Raw genomic sequence first — 24,385 nt, forward strand, 5'->3', positions numbered from 1 at the left:
AGGAGTGATTTAGGAATGTCTGGAATTTTCTCTGACAGCTTCTCTATTAAATTTTTAAAAATCTGCTCTTAATTTTAAATAATAGATGGTGACATCTGAGGGTTTCTGATGCTCTTATATTGCTAGAAGTACTTTAGAAGTGCAATACAGCTTCCACATTTATTCATAATTTTTCACCCAAAGACGCAAATCTACTCTAAACATATGAAAACAAATTATCTCGTTCAGAAAACTTTCAGAGAAACAAATAAAATATTTTTTGACCCATCATGATAGTATCCTTCAAACAAAGGTCTCAGAAGACTTCACAAAAACAAATATTTCTTATTTTCTTATCAGATGAGAAGCTTAGACTTCAGCTGGTCTCAAAGTAATGGTAAAGCTGAAAACAATCCTGAGTACTTTGGCTCACAGTCCAGGATCTATTAATGCTTATGCTGGTTTACTTTAAAAACACAAAATAATGCTGATTGGATTTTCTTTATAAAGCTAAAACACGCCATTTAACGCTTGCAATATATCTAAAAGAAATAGTTCTGTGTCAAGTTATGACATTTTTTCAGCACATTCCTAGATTAAAAAAGAAAAAAAAAAAAGAATTTCATTAACATTGAACATAGCTATCAGGAAGTAAAAAAGGAAAAGCAGAAAGTTGGGGGGGGGGGAGGGGGTGGAAATCACACACCAAAAGGGAAAACCCCAAGATAATGATTACGAAAGCAGAGATTAGCTTTAAAATTGCAACTCAAAATAAATTAAAAAATGTGTAGACATAGAGTTCACAAGAGTACCCAAGTTGTTCTAACTCAGTCCTCTAAAGATGTTAGGTGGGCGTGAAAGAGGAGAGAGAGGAGAGAACATATACAAAGAAAGATCTCAAAACACAAGAGAAAGCTACTTATGTAAGATACGACTAGGAAAATATTTTTAAATGAACCATTATGTGCTGCTTTTTTCTTACTAGTTTAATTTCATCATTTAATGTATATACAAGCATTTTTTTCATTTTAGAATACACCAACTGTAAAGTCTAGCATAAGTAAAACCACTACATAAGGTAGCATGCAGTAGAGCCACCCCTAAATAATCTGTCACTCTGTGGCTTTCATATGTCAATTTTTTTCTCAATCCTACCCAAATACAGCATTCTGCAAGATAACCCAGTGGCCTCAAATCCCATTGAAGAGATTACAATTTGGTGGTGGCCAACTTCTTACCAAAACCTTAATGATTTCAATGATATTTAATAAAACATAGTTGACTTGGTGATGACACACACATAAAATTGTAATTCAACATTTTTTATTTTGTAAACATTCTTATGTCTAACTGCTTGAAATCTAGTTTAGGTAATGAAAGTCTATCCCCTCTTCTTACCTGAATCACCCTGCCCCTCAAATTCTTCTCTTGTATTAGGCACCATAATTTTATCTACTGTGAAGTAGTCCATCACTCACTCATCCCAAACAATTCTGATCATCCTTTCACCAAATTCACCACCCCACTTTCTATCAATTATTGCAATTTTTCTCAGAAAGGTCAGAAATAATATTCTTCTTGTTTCAATCAGCACCTGAAGATCCTTACCACTTCCCTGACAGAGAAAAGGCACACAATAAATCTAGGCCTGGATTACAGTAGGGGAAACTTGCCAGACTGTGAATAGTGGCACTGCTACAAAAGCAGATTCCTCCCAGGATATTATACTGGCAAAATTGTTTTGAAGGTAAAGCTAAAATCAGTCTCCAGACAAAATAACTTATATACTGCCAAAAAGTACCTACAGGTTTGTTACAACCACATTTCAAAACACAAAATTAGACTACTCAAAACTTCTAAAACCCTGAAGATTTATTCTACTAGCAAAATAAGTTATTACTGTAAACCTGGCTTTAGTACTAGGGTCTGAAACCTGTGAAATTGAAAAGTAATATTTTATTTTACTTTTTTGATATTCCAGAGATTCCATACCACTTCAGGATAAATCTCCAACATCACTCAGAAAATGAGTTTGAAAGGTTTTTGGTACCCATGGGGAGAACATTAAAATAGCACATCATCTGGAAAAGTGAGACCTTGAGTTTTGTGGGACAGCAAATTTTTTTCAGATATTTTCATCGAGTGGAAGTAGTATGCAGAACAACAAAAAAAAGCAGAAACTGAGATGAATGAGCATGATATTGGTCACAGGCTTTTAAAAAGCATTGCTTTCGTATTTCAATAATTTAAGACTTCAGGATATCACAGAATCACAGAATATTAGGGATTGGAAGAGACCTCAAAAGATGATCTAGTCCAATCCCCCTGTCGGAGCAGGAACACCCAGATGAGGTTACACAGGAATGTGTCCAGGTGGGTTTTGAATGTCTCCAGAGTAGGAGACTCCACAAGCCCCCTGGTCATGACAGATCTAAAGCTCAGGACATGCACAGGAGCTTCCAAGAACACATGTAGCATCAAATATGCATAGGAATAAATGCTAAAGATTATGGCAGGTTTCACAAAAAATGCATGCAAGATGCACAGCACTGATCAACCTGTGATCCACACAACAGATACCATCAGAATGATTGAACACAACCTGACCAAACTAGCTGCCACTGCTTCATCCTCACTTGGAGAACTACTTCCTAAGCATTGATCTGGGAGATAACATCTGACAGAGGCCAACATCCTTTCTTTTTCTAGGGATATAATAATAGTAAAAATTACATCATCCTACATTTCACAATCCTTCCACTTATTTCAAGAGGCTTAAGTGATAGCCTTCCCGACAAAATGAACATACATTAGTAGTCTGATTTCACAATCATTTAGCAGGCACTAATGGTTAGGACACTTGTTTTGCAATATTAGGAGCATGTAGATGGAATAATACTTCCAAACTAAAACAGAAGTTACATACATAAAGTCTGGCACTCCCTAAACACAGTTAACTGAAACACTCAGGAACAACTGTCTCCCAAGCATGGACCTTTGCAGATAGTCTGTAATGTAAATTCAGTCAGCAGGTGCCAGTAAAGTTACAACCTCCAAAAGAAGCTGAAATAAGTTACACCAATGAGCAGCAATATTATTTTATTTAAATATTAGTTTTTGTCAGCCTGCCGTGTGCACTGAATCTCACAGAATACAACTGTCCAGGACCAAACTTTAAAGAACAAACTATTTCTGACATAGTAAAATAAAAAAATAAAAAATTTTTAAAAATTAAAAAAAGACTTACAAGGTTAGAACACTTTTCTATTATGGAAAAAATCCATTATTTTAGCCCTCTAAAACAACTTGTCAGATTTACTCCATGATGTCTTCAAAAAGTTAGTTTTCTGCTTAAGCAAGTGAAAATCACATCAAGGAGTACTTGAAAAGTGTTGTTGTGGAATACACAAGGAAAATATCTTTCAATCAAAACTAGATAATCCTTCTCATAAGGCACCTGTAAATCACATATGTGACTATTATTAAATTAATCCACTGACCCAAAAGCCAGTATCAAAACACCATAAACTTCTGTAAACAAGAAAGATGTTGACTCTAGTTCCAAATACATTACTAATCATAATACTAACACATTTATTGCATGTCAAGTTTCCTCAAATGAGATGGAACATGTATTAAACATTGAGCTGTCATGCTTTCCAGTGGGGAACAAAGTACATTTCATAACACATTTTGAGGAAGCCTATGCTCACTACTACCACTGTACACAACACAGATACAAAACAAGACTTTCTCCTAGTGTCTCAGTTTTTGAAAGACACTATACTCTGAATCCGAAAATAAAATAAAGCTACTTTTCAGCAGGGCACATTGCATCACCCAAAAGGAGGATTCCCCTTGCTACACTTTCCACTGCCTGACATGTGAACCAAGCAAGGTTTTAAAATAGCTATAATTTTTCAAAAGGAATGACACTCATACTCATTTACCTGAGATTCCACAGTGACTGTGATCATAGAGGTGCTGCTGGTGCATGGTAGATTTTTTGTATATAACATGAGGATGACCATTCTCATAATTAAAGTTACTGGAATCTTCGGTTATATTCCTTAAAGGCTCAATAAAATACTCTTCATCTTCTGTAGCAATGACTCCATGCTTAAAGAATAAAATAAGAAAATGAAAACTCATAAAAGATAGAACTCCTATTAAAAAGCTTAATTTTAAAAAACATTTGTCTACAATCTCTGCGAAGAAATCCACAACTGTAAGTCAACATAGAAAACAATACACGAGGCAGCTCACCTGCATGGATTTTAGTGGGAGCAGGAGTAAGTGCCTACAGGCAACACAATGAGGAAAAAAAATAAAAACATCATTGCCCCATTTATGCAGTTCTTTCCCATCATTTTTTGGTGATGTGGTAAGAAAGGAAGAGATATTCTCAGTATATGACAAATAATCTCTTCACAGAGATGTTCCAAAACTACATGATTCATATCCATTAAAAGCAACACCAAGCCAAAATGGTCCTGCTCAAATAGTGAGACCAATATGTGACGTCATACTGGTGGATGCTTAAAGCCACATACTGCATCAAAGAAAACAGCATGAAGGATTCATTTCATTCAGGGAAAACATTCAGCTTTTCACATTGAGATGCTTAATTCCAAAAATGAGCTAGTAACTAAAATCAAATTATTAATGTTAATTTAGGATACACTATCTACAAAGCATCTATTCCTTAAAAGATGTTGTGGTTTGACCCAAGCTAGCAATACAATGACAACAGCCGCTCGCTCACTCCCTCCTCCCCAATTAGGGGAGAGAATCAAAAGGGAAGGGAGAAACCTGGATTGAGATAAACACAGTTCAATAAAATAACAAAATACTAATACACTGCTAGTTTAGATACACATATACATATATATATATATACACATATGTGTATATGTACATAAATATATATATACACATAATAGAAACAGAATATGAAATAAAAGATACTCAAGGCAATTCCTCACGAACTCCATCCACACTGAGCAGCCAGTCCCAGGCAGCAGCACCTGGTCCCAACAGCCGATCCCGGAGAGAGGAGAGAAAAAGGCAGAAAGGCCCAGAGGCCTCTGCAGAACAGCAGGATGGCAAAAGGCTGAACTAAAGAAACTCCCCAACAGAACTTCCCTCAACAGGTCTCCATCCTGGCTCCAACCGAACAAGGAAAGAACTCAGCTGGAAGATCCTGATTCTCCTTAAATACAGACCATGACGCTAATGGGATGGAATACTCCTATTGATCAGTCTGGATGTCAGTCAAGCTCTGCCCCACTTCCTCGATGCCCACACCTGTGGGCAGAGCTCAGAGGCCTTGGCTCCCAGACAACTCTGTCCTGGGGTGTTGTCTTCTTGTCCTCAAACTAAATCCAAATAATGATTGTGCTAGCTACAATAAAGAAAGGTTTCTAACTGTGTGAAGGAAAATTAACTCATTTTCAGTCGAACCAGCACAAAAGATCTTGCCACAAATCTGGCAAATCCGAGTTGTTGCAGACTGTGCACTAGACCTCATTCTCCATAAGAAACGAACATTTTTTTCCGCATACTGCAGTGCGGAATAGTAGATATTCTGTTCTCATAACTTTCATGTTTGTGAACCCAGCTTCTTCCAAACAGGAAGTGGTTTATGGAAGAAAGGGGAGATTTCAGGCCAACTATGCAATTTCCTGAACCTTCAGCAATTAAAACTGAACTTCAGCAAAAAATCCAGTTTGGGATCCTTTCAGATATAGAAACACTAGGGAATAAGCCCTGACAGACTCCTATACCTATATTTCCTAAATAAAAAATTCTGGTACCTATAGCTAGATAATTCTGAATGTATGAACTTTCTACACCAGGAGAAAGAGCTACTTATCAGGTAGGAGAATGGAAGCAGGAACTTCTGCATTCATATCCTCATTTGATGACTCTCAAATTTCTACCATATCTTTGATCTGTAAGGTAAGTATTATGCATGAGCCATTTTTAAAGGCATTATTTTTTCCTCTGATGAGACCTCTATGATCAGCCATAAAACCACTTGCTCCACATCTGCTCTAAATATGCTAAAGCCTTTTCTAAAGGCTTGCCATTGTACTCTTGGTCAAAGCTCCTGTCCTGCTGCTGCTTTGTACATCAAATGCCTGCTGTTTTTACTCCTAGAATAAGTGGATTTCAGTAACAACATAAAACTTACAAAATAAAAAATCCTGTATAACATATCAGAATGAATAGTGTTTTTCAAATATAACTCTATTATAAATTTTTAAAATAAATATATGAACACGCTGCAGCTTTCAATTACACATTCCTTACATAGTGACTATAACAATAAGTGTTCCTCTTCAGTGGTATTTTTCATTATGAATTCAATTACTTACTCAAGAAGTTAACATCAGGGTCTATATTCACCTGGAAGATGCTGGTATCAAATTCCTCTCACAACGCCTTCTTGTTACTTGGGAGTCTAAGACTTTACTAGAATATAAATCATTTATTGGTACACTGATGCTTAAATAGTACTGAAAATATAAACTAAATTGTAACTAGGTTTGCCAGATGTGCAGAAAGAACCTTGACAGTCTGGACTGCATCCAGTCTGGACGTCAGACATCTGGGTTCAGGCGAATCCTGAGCCATTATAAGCTCTGGTATTATGTTGCCACAGGAAAAGAGTCCTGCAGAGTGGTTCTGGCCAACACCATTAGGCTGTCCACTTCTTGCCAAGCCTGGAGAGACACTGGTACGATCCAAACTGCAGCTTCGTCTCTGCAACGCAGTAGGTCTTAACCTAAATCTGATTACTCCAGAGCATACATTCTTCATGTCCCGTATTCAAGTCCAGCGCACTTAATAAGTCTAAACATGAACATTTATATCAGATATTGAAACTGACAGTGATATGACCTTAGTGAGTGAGTCAATTCATATGCCATAAGCAATACTTAATTGCAACATTAATTCTCTATACAAATTGCATATTTCCAAATGCTAATATGCAAAACTCAGTATGAATGTCTGCAAAACATCATCATAGTTCCTTCAGGTACCAGCCATAAAAAAGGTTAGGGGACTATTGCTAGTCTTTCCTGTGCCTAGCTGACATCTGATATCATCTGTCTGAACACTATGGTGGTTTAAGAGATATTTTAGTAATATTTAGTTGAGGAACCATAAATAAATTTTAACTTACACTACAACCAGGTAGGCAAAATATGTATGTGATCAGTTGCTGCAGCTAGCCAAGTGACTTGATAACACTGGAGACACAATTGCCCTGCATATGCCCTTCACATAAGCCCAGCATATAATCTTAAACATATCAATTTTGCTTGCAAACAAAACTATTCTTCCAATATTAAACTGATGTAAGTGGTCTTGTTTAACCACTGTAACCGATTTTAAGAAGCGCTTTGAATCGTGTACATAAAAAATACCTAGGTCAGTGACAAGCAACATTTACTATAATTACGAGTTTAAGAAATTCATGTGGCTAGAGATACTTCCATTGTATATGCATTCAGCAATACCTGATTAATAAATAGTGGGAATTACACTGTTACATCCAAACCAACATTCTAAACCCCAGGTTTGGCTTATAATCTACTATGTGAGCAAAACACAATCACAGTTGAAAAAGGAGATTGAAATAACATCTTTTGAAGCATTAAAAGGAATTCGTGTTCAATTTTTTTAGTTTTGCTATTGTATTTGAACAGTTTGTAAATCAAACTTCCACTCCAAAGCATAATAAAGATCATTAAGATGTAAGAATGATCAGCAAAAGGTCTTGACAAAATACCACGAATTTAAGATACAAGCTGAATGCCCCAAGTAGGTTACTACAAGCAACATTCCCAAGATTATTATATGAAACAGATTGTTTGAGGTCCTGTGCTATCCAATCCCACCACAGGTTGCCAACTCCTGCTAACATATATAAGGTCTGGATCGAGCAGTTTGACATACTCAGACAAATCTGTGAATCCACATGGAGTTCCCCTGAATTTGTGAAAAGCAGTCTTTTTCTGCCAGGCTGTCCAGCTGGGGCCTTAGCCTCCTTGAGATGGGGGATGCCCATCAGTCGCAGAAGTAAACTGAATTATAGAGGACAAGTAAGTGTGTGCCTTTTCCACACAATACTACTGTTTTACAATTTCTCCATGCCTTGAATCTTTCTAGACGTTATGTTTTATCCATTTTTAATATAAAATAGAAGTAATGGAAACTTCTGAAAACATGCCAATGTTGTTCAGTATATCTGCATCTGGCTATACACTTCAGGGTGGTTTTATGACTGATGAAAACAATTGCATTATCTTACTGTATTCCTAAAGATGAAAAAAAATAGAGATCTGGCCTGAGGCAGTACATCATGGAAACTAAAAATACACCTTAAAACTAGGACAGAGACAGTTCTGAATACGAAATCCATACTGAAAATACATATCAGTACCAAAGAGAACTCCAAAGATACTGATATAGAACATTAAATCCTCTTCAATATCATTTCTGATCTTTATAAATTAGACATTATTTTACACGCAATTCAATAATACCATACTATACGCAATTTATAATCTATAAAAGTAGATGCATTCTTTATGGTAGAATCAGCTTCCAAATGATCTAATTTAAGAAGAATATGATTAATGTATACATCTATGAAACTAGGAATACATGAAACAAACATGCAGTCTTCCAGCAAAATAATTCCTCTTTTAACCAAGTAAGGTCATGTTTTTAGCCACAGCCTACTTCTTGTGCTTTCTTTATCATTTCTGTTTGGATAGAGACATCTGTGCTATTCAGCATAAATGCTACTCAGTGTATGGAACTTCATATGCCATGGAAACACTTCGTCTTTTACATTAAACACTTCCTTGGAACCATAGTAGCCTCAAAATGTGATTTAACCTCTCGTTCACTTACCCAATAATATTCACTTTCTACACATTTTAAAGTATTTCCCGCTACTGAGCTTTTCAGGCCAAAATGCGTGTCCTGGTTTTCTTAAAAACAAGACAAGTTCTCTTTTAGTGAATTTTCCTTTCAGCTAAGTTCTTCTAAGTACCTTCTAAGTAACTGCATATTTTTTTGAGAGACTGTTCCCTCCAAGACAGATAAGAGTGGTCAATGAAAGGGAGAAGAAGCCCCATGTTTAGATTTATTGCTATGACAGCCGAGAAGACTGACAAGATTGCACATGTTCCATCGCAAGAGGGGTATATTTGCAAGGAGGGGCGGACAGGACAGGTGACTAAAACTGACCAACCAAATATTCCATCCCATATGCGCCACACACCCTATATAAGAGGGAGATCACGAGGGTCTCACTCTCTTTGACCATGGTCGGCATCTGAAGAGGACCCTGTCTGTCATGCTTGCCATCCTAGGACTGGTTGCAGGCCCCGCACACCTGAATCCAGTTCCAGTTTGCTGTGAAATTCTGCCCAGGACTTCTGGGTGCCTGCCCTGCAGCTGCTGGAGTGATGCCAACTCCATGTGGGCCAAGCTGCTACTCCAGGACATTCAGGATTGGTTTTGTATATTTTGTATCACTTTCTCTATTTACTAGTAGTATTAGTAAAGCTTTAAACCCTTTCTAACTTGAAGTCTCTCTCCTCTCTTCCTTCTGATCACTTTTTCCTATCTAAGGAAAGGGTGAGGGGATTAACAGAGCATCTGCCACGGTTTATTGTCACCTTGCATTATACCTTGACAATGAGAAAGTCTGCTACTGTGGAAAACTTGTCTGAGCATTCATTTAAAAGCTTTAACACCTGGCAGAGGACATATGTCAGTCAGAATGCAAAAAGTTTGGTTTCTGCCCAATTCCACTATCATGACCTCCAAAACTTTTCTTCTTTAAGACTTGCTCCCATCAGAATTAGACAAATTTCCCTCCCTGGAGGTGAAGTGCTCTCTTCAGCCAGTCTACCAGCTTATTCTTTCTTTCAGTACAATGTATCCAGCTTAGGCAATGCCTCAGCCTTGTTGCCATGCACTCAACATCCAAAGGCCCCAAAACGCTGCTTGTTGCAGGTTCTTTCATGAGAAGGCCAAACCTGCAATCTACCCACAAATGTATCGTCCACAAACTAAATATGAGTTTGGCAGTCAGCAAGCCTGCCAGACAAGACCTTCAATTTCCTCACAGGACTGCTCACTGGATTATAGAGCTTTCCTCATAACTTCAGACAATTTATAGCATAATCAGGGCCCAGCAGAGGGAAACTGCTGCAATGAAACTTCAGTAAGTAGCAGCCTGTAATTCTAGGGTACTTGGTAATGAGAAATAGAGAGGGAGAGGCTGAAGCAGGAAACAGTGACAGGGAAATGAACTGACTGCTCGTCACTTTTATTATAATGAAACCCCAAGAGAGCCCTTCTTGCACTAGAACTCACCTCAAATACTACAAGTGTTCTTCAAAGTCATACAACTTATGTTGATTAGATCATGGTCTCACTTGCCCACCCTGAACAACTAAACAGCTAACTCAAACATTCACTAAGAGGAAGGAATTTTACTCACTTTACCGAAGCTTAAAAGGATAACTGGAATAAACTGAACACTTAAATTTCACTGTGAGCAACACTCACTGTTAAATATTACTACTTGTTTTAGAGATACACTTAAAATGACTGACTTTGAGACAGATGTTAATCAACAATTATGCAGAACGTGACTGATGGTCTCTCACAGACCAACAGTCAGACTAGAAAATACAACAAATGCCTTAAACACGACATATTCTGAACTATCACTGATTGTAAAACAAGAAATATTGTCTTCAATATTCCTTGCCAATTGCTTTATTAAACATGTTCTAACCAGCAGCTGTATAACAAAATATTTGTCAGTAGGAATCATCATTTAAAAATAACTCTGTGATGGATTTATTTGAATGGAGAGGTAACTCCCCTACTCTGTGCTTCAGAAGGCCTTGTCAACACTAGATGACAGTGGAATTTCTGTACAGTAGAGGATGATACCAAGTCAGGCCTTCACTCTACCCCTCTTCAGAATTCCTGCCTCTCTGAGGAACAGCCTCATGTCACCCCTTGCTGCTACTTCTGGAACACAACAGGAGCCTCACACATTTGTGACTCAGGCTTTCTAGAGCATGTACTGGACACCTGACGTGCAGCCCCAAATAAGAGGCATGATCATGAAGAACTCGAGAGCACCAGTCATGATGTGGCCAGAGACTAGACTAAGACCTCCTTAATACCTGGAAGAAACACATAAGGGCTGACAGCAACTAAAATCACTGAAGATGACGATTTAACTGGGAAGCATTCCACCCTAAAGTTAGCTTACAGACACTATGGTAACGTATTCACACCTAGAACCACAGAACAGCGGGCAGTTTCACTCCAGCAAAACAGCAAGGCTGAGGGAAAACAAGCAGCAATGGGAATGCTAAATGTCACCTCATGGTGTGAGGCACAGAAGCAAAAAAAAAAAAAAAAAATCTGCTCCAGCATGACACCTCCCATACTGCTAAATTCTTTGAAGAAGAAAAGGGCTATGAGGAGTTAGAGATGGGTAAAGATGACAGGAAAACCCAGACTTCTTCCTGATTCATCCCACTCTTGTCTTTCTAACATGAAAGGAAAACAAGAGCCAGCAAAGGCAAGAGCAGGGGTTCTTGGATCACCCCCTGGCTGAGGTCAGCAAGGAACTGAAATGGGAGCACAATGGCATTGACTGCAGGCTCTGAGGAAGCCAACCAGCCTGTGCCTCAACTGGCAGAAACTCTGGGGACAGAGGCATGGAGCCTGAAAGCCAGGATTTAGTCTCCCTAGTATTTTTAGCTGAAAAGAACTCAAAAGCAAAATGATTATGCATATTAGTTTAAGAGCTTAAATAACTGTAACAGAAAAGTTATTACATGGGAACTGCAAAATCAAAGCAAAAATTGTACTAAATTCAGACCTATCCACTACAAGTCTGCATTAATCAAACTGTGATACTACACTCAACAGAATGCCATTTTAACTTTCTTTGAAAGTGTTCACTTAGCCATGGAAATCCCCATTAAATTTTTTCCTCAAAAGTACTGCAAAAGCAGTTGGGTGTAATTCAACCTATCTAGGTCTGAAGCAGCTGGCTTTTGTTTGTAAATAACAACCCAAGATGCATTATTCAACAGCATTTTCAAGGACAAATGGGAATTAGCTTAGCAAGTCTGTGTAACCTTATTTTTCCCATAGCAATTAGTTAGATCTGCCTATTCCTAACAAGAAGGTTGACCAGTGTGCTAGTATAATTAAAACCAGAATGGATAACCATTATATATATATATATTTTTTTTTTTTCACTAGATAAATTACTGGCTCTTGATTTAAATTTCCTAGTGATGCCCCTCTATTTTAGTATTTTGTTACTCAGTAGTCTGGGTTGTTGGTTTTTTTTATTTAATTTTTATGTTTGTTTTCTAATTTCTCTTGGGAATAAAAGAATCTTTTTCCCATGCCAGTACTTCCATCAGGATCAGAAGATCAGCAGTAAAAGAAGAAATGAAAATACAAGAGACGAGACTTTCTAATCCTACTTTTAAATGCAATGCTTACAATTTGTGAATGAAATAGTTCTAAAAAATGGTAAATTATTACTTGCATAAGACCTACTTTCCTCTACACTCTTTGAATTTATAGCAGTTATGAGATCTACACCAAGCAATTTCTATTCTCTGTTATTTACTCAAAGTTCTATTTACTCAGAATTCTCAAAGACAGCAAGCAGGTGTTCAGTTCAACCAACATCTCTCTGGAGAGACTCATCATCCTAAAGGATTCACTGTTTCCTCGTCCCACCCCTCGAGATTGCAAAATTTTTATAACCTGTAAGGATCTCAGCACAGACCTAATCTTGCAGCCCTTGTGCAGACACTATAAACACTGAAAATGTTGCCTGCTAAAGGACTACATAACTGGGTCCTGGTACTTACAATTGAGCTTGAAAAACTGATGACTACATTTCCCCACGACCCAGATCAGATTTTAGGAGTTTTCTATACCTTACTGTCTGTTTGCTTTCCACAAGGACCAAAAAAACAAAGATATGCCAGTTAAGTTCTTCTTCCATCATTTAAAAGGGACAAGCACAATATTATAGTAGAACATGTAATGTGCACTTACCAGACCATTGCAGTTGCTTAAAGCCACTTTAGTTGTACTGTGTTGGTCTTGCAAATATCCTGTGTAATGACAGTGGTCTAAAAAATCATGCTTCCATTGCGGTCCATCTTTCCCCCAGTATTCTACTGTAAAATGTCTGGACACCAAATCTGTGTTGAGAGTCAGGTTTAAATGAAAGTGCTTGCCATAGGCAGAAAGTTTATAAAATAACTTAGATGCTGCCAGTTCTTGGTCATAAGGGTCTGTGCTCCTCCTCCTTCTTGAGGGTTTAGCATTTTTCACAGTAAAGCTGAGGAAGGCTCCATTTTGATCAACCCTTATTGGGATTGTTAGTTGGTAGTGTTCAAGGTAAGACAGGAATTCCTCTTTGTAATCACAAGGTAAGACAGTCCAGGGAGTGGGCATAGAAGAGAAGAAAATATAACAGGAAACAACAAGTAGTAGTATAAACATAAACCACACTTGGCTAAATCTCATCACCTTTATGAGTAAAAGTCATTTTCAAGTAAACACAAGATGTAGTGTTTTACTGAATAAGATAAAATCATATTTTCTTTCTCTTTAAGTCAAGAAAATGTATTTGGGTTCCTATTAACTTGATGTCACTGAAAAAGCAGCAGTTTTTAAATAGGTATCCTTTCCTATTTACCCAAAACGTGTAAGCATTTGGGTCTACATTCTAATCTAAGAAGGACATATTCTTCCCAGTGATACCATTCAAAGAAAAAAGCTATTAGATCCACCTGCAAGAATAAGAACAGTAGTAATGAAAATAATTACATTGTAAAAACATGTAAGCAGCTCTTTATTTCATTAAAAATCTATAAATGTTAATGAATCAAAGTAATATTAAATCCTTACTTCCTAGTCTGAAAACATGTTCATCGTTTTACGGCAAGTGTCTAAACTATTATCAAGTACAAGATTTTACTAGATTGAACTTCAAAAACTTTCCTACAGTTAAAAGTAGACAGAAAGAAAATAAAAATCTAATCAGATCTGCTGTATTTAAACTTCCATGACAATGAATCATGATAAAACTAAGAGTAGAACCCATATGATCTCATGCACTAGATAAATGTGGTTAAGAAAATATTACCCAATGCAATGCAAAAATAGCAAAAATAGATGTTCCTTGTCAGATACAGAGGTCGGAACCCTACCTTGAGAACTATATGAAAGCCTGTTTCCACTGTGAAATTCCGATGAAACCATGACTAGACTCAAAATCCATGTCCACGTCTTCCAAAAAAAATCCATAATTTAGAAAAACAGAAAGCTTTTATTTTTTAAATTATTATTATTATTGTCCTTGGAGAGCTACCTGTGTGCTATGGAGTTAACTCCACTCCAGAATTGCACCATAACAGGTATATTTATTTTATAGTACTTCCAAATTAACTACTGGATGCTCCACTTTTTGACAGGTATTCTTTTCCAACAACCTGTACTTTCTTCTATATCTGCAGTCATTTTCTCAATTCAAAATAAGTATTTGTAAGATTCCTTAAGATATCAGTTAAGATGTTAGACTGGATAGTTACTGAACTTGCTCCATTTCTTCTCCTGAAAAACAAAACAAAATGAGTCAAAGCAAGTTCTTTCTACTGAAAGAGATCTATACTGCAAAACACTAAGCCATCATAGTGAGCTAACATAACATTTTGAAATAATATTCAAACATTATCAATTTTATGGCCCAATGTCACAATCTTACAAAAAACATGAACAGCAGATCCATGTAACTTAAGATGTACATATGGATTTTACATTAAAAAGGTATAAGAGCTCATAAAACTAAGGTTTCTTGTTGCTCAAACACTGTGTTCAGACTTGTTCCAGCTATAATCAATGCTATGCACTCATTGATTTCAGTGGTGAGTAACTAGACCAAATACATTGGTAGACAACGGAAGAACCTGGGAAAAAATCCAGAGTACAGTTATCTGATCTTTCTGCAGCATGTATTTTCTTAATACTTGGGCCTGGGTTCTGCTTATGCAGACTGAATTCTCATTCACTTAAATAGAAATGCTGCACATTCTAATACCAAAGAACAAATTTCAGCATCTGAAGCTATTAATCACACACATTCTAATTTTTCAAATGTTTTTTGTCAAAAATGTTTTGCACGTATCTGAACTACAATTTTATGTAGTAGAACATATTTTTATTTTCATTTTGCATGTCACAAGATTGAATAAATAATGTTACTTTCTTTTCATTTGTAATATTAAAAAGCTGGTCTAGCTGCAACCAGGACTTAAATGGAAGATCTATGCAGTCTGCTAACTGTCCAGTATCATGGGATACCACACCATGTGTTGTGTCAGCTGGTACTAATCAGTCCTCTTAAGCTCTCTCAGCACACCTGTGCATAGAACAAACTCTGGTGAAGCAGACAACGGAGAAACAGAATACCTAACAAGGGAAAACTGTTTAAAAAAAAATGTCTAAAAGCATACATAGTCACATATGCACTAGATAAACTTGCCTTTCTAAAATTCTGGGAGTTATTTGCAATATTCATTAAGACAGGTAATACCCCTGCAGACAGTGGATTATTTGCAAAGGTTAAAGAGCTGTAGCCTGTCATCTCAGGAAAAATCAACACCGTGCAAATCCTACTTATTAACATCACAGTGAATATTAGGAAACGTCTCAGTCAATTTGAAACGCATCTACTTATTACCACATAAATGAAGTTAATCTATTCATTCCAATACCTACTTTTAAAGCGTCTTTCAAGACAACACATAGAATTCATTAAGGTTTGTAGCAGGAATAAAAGACACTTTTCAAGCCTACTTTGGGCTTGGTGGTATTTTTTCCTGGGGTGGCATAAGAATTTAGTTATGCCGCTCACATGTGGCACAGTCTCAAAGCATATTAATAAAATCTCTGGTCTGGTCTTCCATGTAAAACTTTTATTTCCTAGATAATATTTAGTCACAGCTTTTAGAAATAAGGCACAATATTTAGTGTACTAATCTGAGAACATCCCATTTCAAATTCCTACACTGAATCTTGCTTTATCCCTGTCTGCCAATGAGCTGCTTTCTTCTCCTTGCATGGATATAAAAGCACATTTTGACACCTCTTGATAAGCAGCTCAACCTATTTGGTTTACCTCACCCTGTGCAATCCAGTTTCCCAAAGCCTAGTTACTTCTGCAGGTTTTTTTTTTTTTTCTGAACCCTTGCCAATTCATCAGCACCCCTTTTCATGCACAGGCACCAGAACTGGACACTGTAGTCCAGTAACAGCTCATTACTGCCACATTTAGAGGTAACATTGCCCAACAGCTTTCACTTAGCTAAAAAATCATACTGGGGAGCTCATATGCAGTCTGTTAAGCTGATAAGAAGTTATCCCAGCATTAAGATCTCCTGAAACTGTAGTACCTAAGGAGCTAGGTGGCTCAGAATACTGACATGAACTACAGTGCCCATTATTTAGACACCAACGGCCCACATGGTGGTCCTTGGTCAACAGTGTCCAATAGTCACCCATGTCTAGTGCCTTTGCAGGGGTCTGTGTGAAATGGTCAGCTCATTCCAAGCTTCACACAAGAAAAATCTCCTGTCATGTTAAGCTTACTAGAAGCTTCAGCAGAATTTTTAACCTCCTCTCCAAAATTATAGCCATCTTGAGCCCTGATACAAGCAGACTTTAATGCTCCAGATTAAGGAGCAGTAATGGACCTAAAGGATAAAAGCACTGTAACTCCAGACATAATACTTCCAGTATGAATGTCAAAGCATCCACTGCCTATATCCTTTTCTCTTTCCATCTTCTGAGGTATTGCACTTCTGACTGTTGTCAAGTTGACACATTTTGTCAACACTAAGCTTACAATAAGAAGCATTTCTTCTGTCTTGTGGTTGAACTACGTGTTCATCCACTGGTAAGGGTGTTTCATGTCCTGAACCTTTACCTAAAATCACAGCTCCTGCCTAATTATAAATGCTCTGCCAAACTGAAAAAGAATTAAAAATTAAAAATACATAAATAAACCAGGACTTTTTCAAAACCTAAGATGCTGATGACAAGGCAGGTGCACAGCAGTGCCACTTCTGTGGAGGTACTGATGACAAGAGTGTCAGTCCTCTCATTGGTGACATGAGCTTCCTACCCATTGAAATTCCACTAAGGGGAAAAAAGGGTACGAACACACACTGGAAGACTTCGAGGCATAAAATGGGTTATGGGGGTGACTAGCCAAACTGCTAGCCACCGTGTGAGCCTCCATCTAAGCAAAGATACCTTGGGCAGCTAATGTGTCCATTAAGGTAGATGAAGTTGTGAGAGTGGCAAACCGGAAGACTTCGAGGCATAAAGTGGGTTATGGGGGTGACTAGCCAAACTGCTAGCCACCGTGTGAGCCTCCATCTAAGCAAAGATACCTTGGGCAACTAATGTGTCCATTAAGGTAGATGAAGTTGTGAGACTGGCAAACTGCCAAGAAACCGCTATCCCAAGAGCATCACCGCACGGGGAGCCTCCCCTGAGGTCTGCCACAGCCCCCACCGGCGCCGGGGTCTCCACACAAGGGGCGCCTATTACAGAACAAAACCGCCAGGCTCTGGCGCGGCTTGGAGGCGGCGACAAGCTCTGCCGGTAGCAGCCGAGGTGCCGAAACGACACCGCAGCGCCGGCTCAGACAGACAAACCCAGGGTTACGCTTCGGGGCGGAACGGACGGGTCGAAGGGAGCGACAAATGCGTCGAGCTCCCAGTAGGGCGGGAAACGGTCCCGGGGCAGGGGGAAGTCACTGCACACACCCCTCTGGTCAGGGGGGCCGGCGGAGAGAGGCACAGGCTGCCCCCGCCGCCGCGAGGCGCCCGCCGCCTTCCCGCCCTCCCCGGCCCGGGCGAGTGGCGGGGAGCGCCGCGGTGAGGCGCGGCCAGGGGCGGCCGTCCGCGCCGGCAGGACGAGTGGTTGCTAAGGAAATGGAGAGGGCGGCGGGAGGGGACGGGGCGGGGGGCGGGCATCAATCACACAAATTCAATTACAGGTATCGGGGCTGGCCATGAAAAGCGTTGCAGGGCTTCAAAAGCCGGAGATTAGCCGTGCCCCTGGGAGCTCCCCAGGCGAAAACAGCGACGCGCAGACCGCGCCGGGAAGGGATCGGTGAAAAGAAACGGGGGCCAGGGGGTGGCGGGGAGGGCGACACGTACAAAGGGAAAGAACGGATCCTTCCTGCCCGGGACTTAAGGAGAAACCGGGGTGTGATTAACAGAATTGATGCTGTGCGTACCCCGATGTACGGCCGGGGCGGCCACCCCTGAACAGCCTCCCCCCTCGACGGCTCCCCGCCGGCCCTGCCGAAGGGGTCAGCTGTCAATGCATTTCGGGAGTGAGGGGTGGGTGGGTAGCAATGACAAAAAAAGCGCAAACGCTCCCCCCAGCCCCTCCGCAAAAAAAGTCAACAACTAGAAAAAATACATGGCTACACACGCAGTCTAACACGTATACACATGCATATTGCATACACACGTCTGCACTCACAAAAAAGTTTGAAAACCTAGTATTAAAGCAAGTTGGAGGTCACCAGACACACATCCCTCAAAATTCAAAAGGAAAAAACAACAAAAAAGCGCCCTCCTCCTTAGAGAGGCTGAAGGGAAGAGCCTGGTTGCTGTGGTGGAGTTGATCCTAAAGTTAACTTTCCGCAGCCCATTTCCAGACAGCAGCGCTGAATCTATTTGGATAAAACGCGTGTGACCCAGACACTTGGCGTTTGGCCCAAACTCGTTGCACCGGCAGCCCAAATAAAAACAAGAGTCTGACTCTCCCTCTCTCCCTCTCTCTCTCCTCTCTGTTCTCTCATGTACAACAATGAAAGAAAATAGTGAAGACAAAATCCGCACACGCATCGCCAGGGAGCGAGAGCCCACTTACCTCCTCCCACCAAACAAAGTCCCTTTGAACCCCGGGACGCTGCGGAGACAGACACACACCGATAAATACGGCTCCGCAGGGTTAAGAGTCTGGCAAATCCCAAGCGGCTCGAAGTAAATCAAAACCAGACGCTTCGATCTTCCTGATGAGCCCGGCGAGAGCCCGACATCCCCGCCAGCATCGGGCTGCGGGACGGCGGCCGCGCCGGCCCTCCGAGCCCCCGCACAAAATATGCACTTGTCTGACCGCAGCAGCGGACAACTCTGGACACGGCACGGCCAGACGCTGGGCTTCTTAAACTTAAAGCGATCCAGAATAGCTGTGGGTTGTCGCGGTTTGGGGGCTGCTTTGGTTTTCATCTGTTGTTGGATTTTTTTTTCTCCCCCCTCTCTGCCAACGACTTAGTATGAAAAAAGTATGAAAAATCTAAAAAAAAATTTACACTATTCGAGACGCTACTCCATAAATCACTACTCTTTTCGGCTGAAAATCCTCGCACCCCTTCCCCCATCCTCAAAGGTTTCTGTCTGAAATTACTCCAAATCCACCTCGCCTAATGCAAATAAAACTCCCCCCGCTCCCCAAAGCCCTGTACGCACCATTATTCGGGACACAAGAAAAGCAAAAAGTTTCATTGAATAGCGTGAAATCTTCCTTACCGTTTTCATCTTCAATTTCTGATATAAAGTAAGATTCAAACAATAGAGATTGCACAGGACGATCCCCGTATTCCTCTCTGCTTTTCCCCTCTGTGCAAGCAACCATCAGGGTTATATTCTCCAACAGAATAAAGTTCTCTAGCCTTCCTACAAGGGGTTTTTAGAAAACGGGCCGGCTTGGCAGGAGGAAGGATGCCATCAATTCACCCAACCTATCACCCTGCACATTTTGTCTTTCCAACAAAAAGGGGGGGGGGAAGGAAGGAAGAAAAACAGGCTTATATTGGGGTGGGGGTGGGTGCCCTCCTCTTGAGCAGCCTCCTCTGTGCAAAATACCATGTGAATATCATCTGAGTTGGGGGGGAGAGGGGGGGGAGCGAGAGACAGAGAGGAGGGAGGAGAGAGAGGGGGAGAGGGAAGGCAGGCAGAGCAGGAAGGACTCAGGAAAGTTTGGTTGAAGTAGCCCCAGACCTCCTCTCGCTGCCGGCCCCCGGCCAAGCCGAGCGCGGCGGCAGCGGGGAGCCTTGGCAGCCTCGCCCGGGGGACGGCGCGGAGCACGCTGACGTCAGCCTGCAGATGTGCCCCGGGCCGCCGCCGTGCCCGCGCATGCGCGCCGCGTCACGTGGCGGGGGGGGGGGGCAGGGGTACAGTCGGGGTAACGAAAAACGGGGGGGCGGGGAGGCCGCGCGCAGCTCGCGGCGGAGGGGCCGGGGGGGATGAGGATAATGGTGTGACGTCCCAGGCGCGACCCCCGCCCGGTGCCGCGGGGTGAGGCGGGAGCCGCGCCGCCACCGGGGAGCCCGGTCTGACCGGAGGGAGTTGCCTGGACGGCGGTGCCATCGCCGCCGCCGCGCCGGTGTGCTGCGCTGCGCTGTGCAGGCGGCTGGCGCCGAGCAGGGGCGGCCTTCCCCCCCACCGCGAGCTGCTACCGAGCCGCTCGCCGCCGGCGGCCCGGCTCGCGCCCCATAACAGACCTTAATAAAATTTAAAAAAATTAACGTGTGGCTTTTTTCCCGCCGAGGAAAGGCGGTGTCTGAGGCCGGGGCAGCGAGCGGCAGCTGGGTGCCCACCGCAGAGGGGCCGGGGCTAACTCCTGCCCGCCCGGCCGGCGATCCGGCCGGGGATCCCGCCGGGGCCCGGCGCGCGCAGCGCCTTCGCTTCCCTTTGCGCCGGGAACCGGGAGGCGCTGGCCGGGGTCGGGGGCAGCGTCCCGGCATCGCCAGCACCGGCTGGAAGCGGCAGGAAGGTGGAGATCGGAAAGGGTAGCTGGCAGCCTGCGGGATCGCTTGTGTGCCGTGAGGCTGGCGGTGGCGGGAGCCGGGGGGGAGGATGGAATCCGAGACTTGCTCTCCTACCAGCCAAGTTAATTTCCGATAGCCAAAAAAAGAGAGAGGGTAAAAAAAATACTCCCTAAGTCTAGGTTCTAAGGTTTCAAGCTTCAGCTAACAGTATTTCCCAAATGGAGCGGATGCACGCTTTCCACCCAAACCGGAGGTAGTAGGTGTAATTCTTTTGGTCAATCTGTAATAGTTGGCTGACCTGTGAAATGACTTGCCGGGAAAGGTCCAAGAGCATCAAAAGAACAAGATCAACCTGCACAGTCACCAGTCTGCACAGTACTCCTGGTCACTAAAGGCTATCTGTGTGCACTGTCAGATGGAGAAGTCAGACCGGTGGTCGGTATTCACCGTTTCAAATAAATGCTGCACGCTTATCTTTGAATATGACTGTAGTGAATATGCACTGCTGTAGTGGAATTGGATTCTACATATAAGTGTGTGAAATTTCTTTTAACAGTAGTTCTAGCAAAATCAGCACAACCCCATAAGAAAGGTAGTCGCACTTGTCATCATTCATACTGAAACTTCACAGCAAATAAACGCTTATTTGTGAGATCCTTTTGCAGTCTTTGGTCAAAACAATGTCACAATGTCTCGAGGAGCAGCAGAATACCTCAGCGCACTGAAAACTGGAGCTGTGAAATCAGTGCTCCGCAGGAATACGGGCATGCAGGCAGAGAAACGCTTCTCTCCGGACACTCACCGCCAACCCGCTCCCCGCGGGGCAACTGCTCGTACCGCGGGCGCCATCCTGCGTCGGCGAGCGGGGCGGGAGCGCCCGGGGCGGGCAGGACTGCTGCTGCCCGGGCACCGCGGGGAGCGCCGGCCGCTCGCCATCTTCATCGCACACCTGCGTGGGTAACTGCCGCCTGGGTGGCTGCGTTTGGGGACGTCTGCTTGATTAAAACGCCGTTTCTACTGCTGAGATGAGTATTTTTCGTAATATTCCAAAGTGCTTACTTCTGCAGCGAATTAACGTGTAGGATGGGCACATAGATAACCACGCTCACTAGGCGAGCTCTGTGGCAGATGCAGCCTGGTGTACCTTCAGCGCATCATCTGTCTGCATGGACAGGTATTGTGGCAGGTTCTGCTCAACCTGTTCTGCAAACTCAGTGGTATATATGGAGGACTGGGAGAGCCTATCCTTTTTGAAGGACAGGTTGTGAAGCAAGTTTTTCCCCATTCTCCATCAGGACCAAAAATAACCTTTTGAACAGACAGACACTTATCACAGCCAATTGCCTCATGCTTTGGGTATCCTCATGGGATCTGGATGACCTGCCTCCAAATCAGATCCAGGCCAAATCAGACTCGGGAATGCTCACATTGCTGTCTGATGGCTGGGCTGGGGACTATTCTGGTGTGGAAGACTGGCCTCTCCATGGCTGGGGCTGCTCCGCTGTGTACGATTTATTAAATACTCATCAAGCTAAGAAGAAAGACAGCTTATCACTGTCTGGTTAAGGCCCTCACATGGCTTCAACTCCCTGATCTAAATCAAGCAAAGCAAAGATATAGGCACTTTGCAAAACCCAGCTGCTTGCTAAGACCAACAAGTTATTCATTCCCTGTCCCAGACAACTACATTTTTTGCCTGCACCCGCTGCTGGAACTGAGAAAGCGTTTCCAATAGCAATTTTGTCAGAACTGGTATATTACCAGGAAAAGCTTTGGCTCCAGTGAAAAAATTCCTGACCATTTGTGATTAGAATTTTTGACAGAATTCCCAATGCAGTTTGACTTACCTGTTTGGCTTTATTGCATAAAACCATTTTTCAGAGTGAACGTCATTCAGATAAATAAAGTGAGCTTATTTGATGGCTTTTGTTTTTATTTCATCAGCCCAAATAATATCTATATACATTTTTTGTGATGCGCAACTTTTTAGAAAATAAATTTGCATGGAAAGTAAGATGCAGATTCTTAGCATAAATTTTTCTTCACTGCAAGTAGAAGTCTTTGTAGCAGGGACAGGAATTCTACTGTGAATTCTGATAATATGTATAAAACATTTGGGCAGCTGTGTCTCAGAAGCTCTGGACAGGATTACACATTTATTGACCACAGAGCGTATTACTCCATATCTTAACCAATTTGTTAGTCTTTGCTGACCGTGTCTAAAGCACTCTCCACTTTAGGCCTTTGAAACCTCTAGTATGTCAGTCAACAACTGCTAAGATTGGCAGGCACACGTTTTTGTTTGAGTAAATAATTATATTAAACTTCAATTTAACATTGCTTGGTATATTCAGAGGTATTCGGAGTTGATTCTAGGAGTCTTCCTTTTAACTGAAATGAATATAAGAGAAAACTTTGGTGACCAGTGTGTTTCTGTAAGATGAGGTTCATGTTACCTGTACATTTGGATGGACATGCTTGAAAGTACCATTTTCTTTCCAGGATATATTTTTACCTGATCTGTGAAGACCTGAGGATAATAACCTGGCATGTTTAGAAATATCCCAGCAGTGTTTTGGGAGAGAATAATAGTTTTAAAAATTAAATCTAAAATGATGCTATAAATTACATGAATATCCTTGCTAAAATACTTCGTTTTAACACATAGTTGAAAAAAACAAAACAAAACAAAACAAAAAAACCATTATAACCTTGCACTTATACATGCTATAGGTTGTGTGCTTTATCTGTGCTTATAGGGAGAAAAGTTCTTGTTGTGCATGAAGGCTTCATTTTTGGTTCCCTGAACTAAAATGTTCTAGGGAGTGCTTGAAGGTAATGGTGCATTGAGATCCAGTATCTTTCACTGATGTTTCCTGGTAAATAATCTGAATTCAGATTGCTTACAAATCTTACCAGCCCTTGCAGGAAGAGTCTAAAAACTTCTCTAGAAATGACCCTGGGCCATGTGTTCAACCTGATAACCAAGCACTTGCCATCAGAAGTAGAAGCTATTGTTCCTGGTGCATTGTGTTTCAGAGGAGAATGCATGCCAAAATGTACTTTCAATTAGAAAATGTACCCCTTTTAAGCTGAGCTGTCTTTGATGACCCTCTAAAAAAAAAATTCAGAGCAATGTATTTGGCTTCAACTATGGCTTCGAGGCTACTTCTGCCCAGCAGTGCTGGTATTGTCAAGAATGTCTTGATTTAAATATGAAGAGCTTTACCAAAGGCAGGGTGGCAGACCATCCTTTTCCAGGGTGCTCCCTGCAAGCAGCTGCATGTGTTATGCTGATGCTGGGCTTATTGTCACTCAAGCCTCCTTGTTTCTGCAAGATCTTGTGAAGCTGGCCGACCTAATTATTTTAGTGTAAGATTTGGAAATAAAACTGGAAAATTTCATGTAAGCTTGACATCTTCCAGCCTGTCCCGGCTGGTTTCCTTTCTGGTGGAA

The 24,385-nt window shown here is 41.4% G+C and overlaps 1 protein-coding gene across 6 annotated transcripts in view; it reads right to left on the minus strand.

Annotated features, from left to right (window-relative positions):
* ADAMTS6 (ADAM metallopeptidase with thrombospondin type 1 motif 6) overlaps positions 1 to 20,247 on the minus strand; it is a 150,764-nt gene extending 130,517 nt beyond the window's left edge. The window contains exons 1-5 of one of the 6 annotated variants that reach the window (XM_071801810.1): positions 20,160 to 20,218; positions 19,689 to 19,835; positions 14,289 to 14,691; positions 13,126 to 13,490; positions 3,930 to 4,098 (exon numbers count right to left, since the gene is read on the minus strand). In XM_071801810.1, the coding sequence (XP_071657911.1) occupies positions 3,930 to 4,098; positions 13,126 to 13,490; positions 14,289 to 14,385 (631 nt within the window). In that variant the 5' untranslated portion in view covers positions 14,386 to 14,691; positions 19,689 to 19,835; positions 20,160 to 20,218. The other 5 variants (XM_071801811.1, XM_071801812.1, XM_065860502.2 and 2 more) reach the window with 5 other exon arrangements.
* Between the last annotated feature and the right edge of the window lie 4,138 nt (positions 20,248 to 24,385).

This window comes from Patagioenas fasciata, chromosome Z (genome assembly GCF_037038585.1).
Source record: "Patagioenas fasciata isolate bPatFas1 chromosome Z, bPatFas1.hap1, whole genome shotgun sequence".
Classification (NCBI taxonomy): Eukaryota; Metazoa; Chordata; class Aves; order Columbiformes; family Columbidae; genus Patagioenas; species Patagioenas fasciata.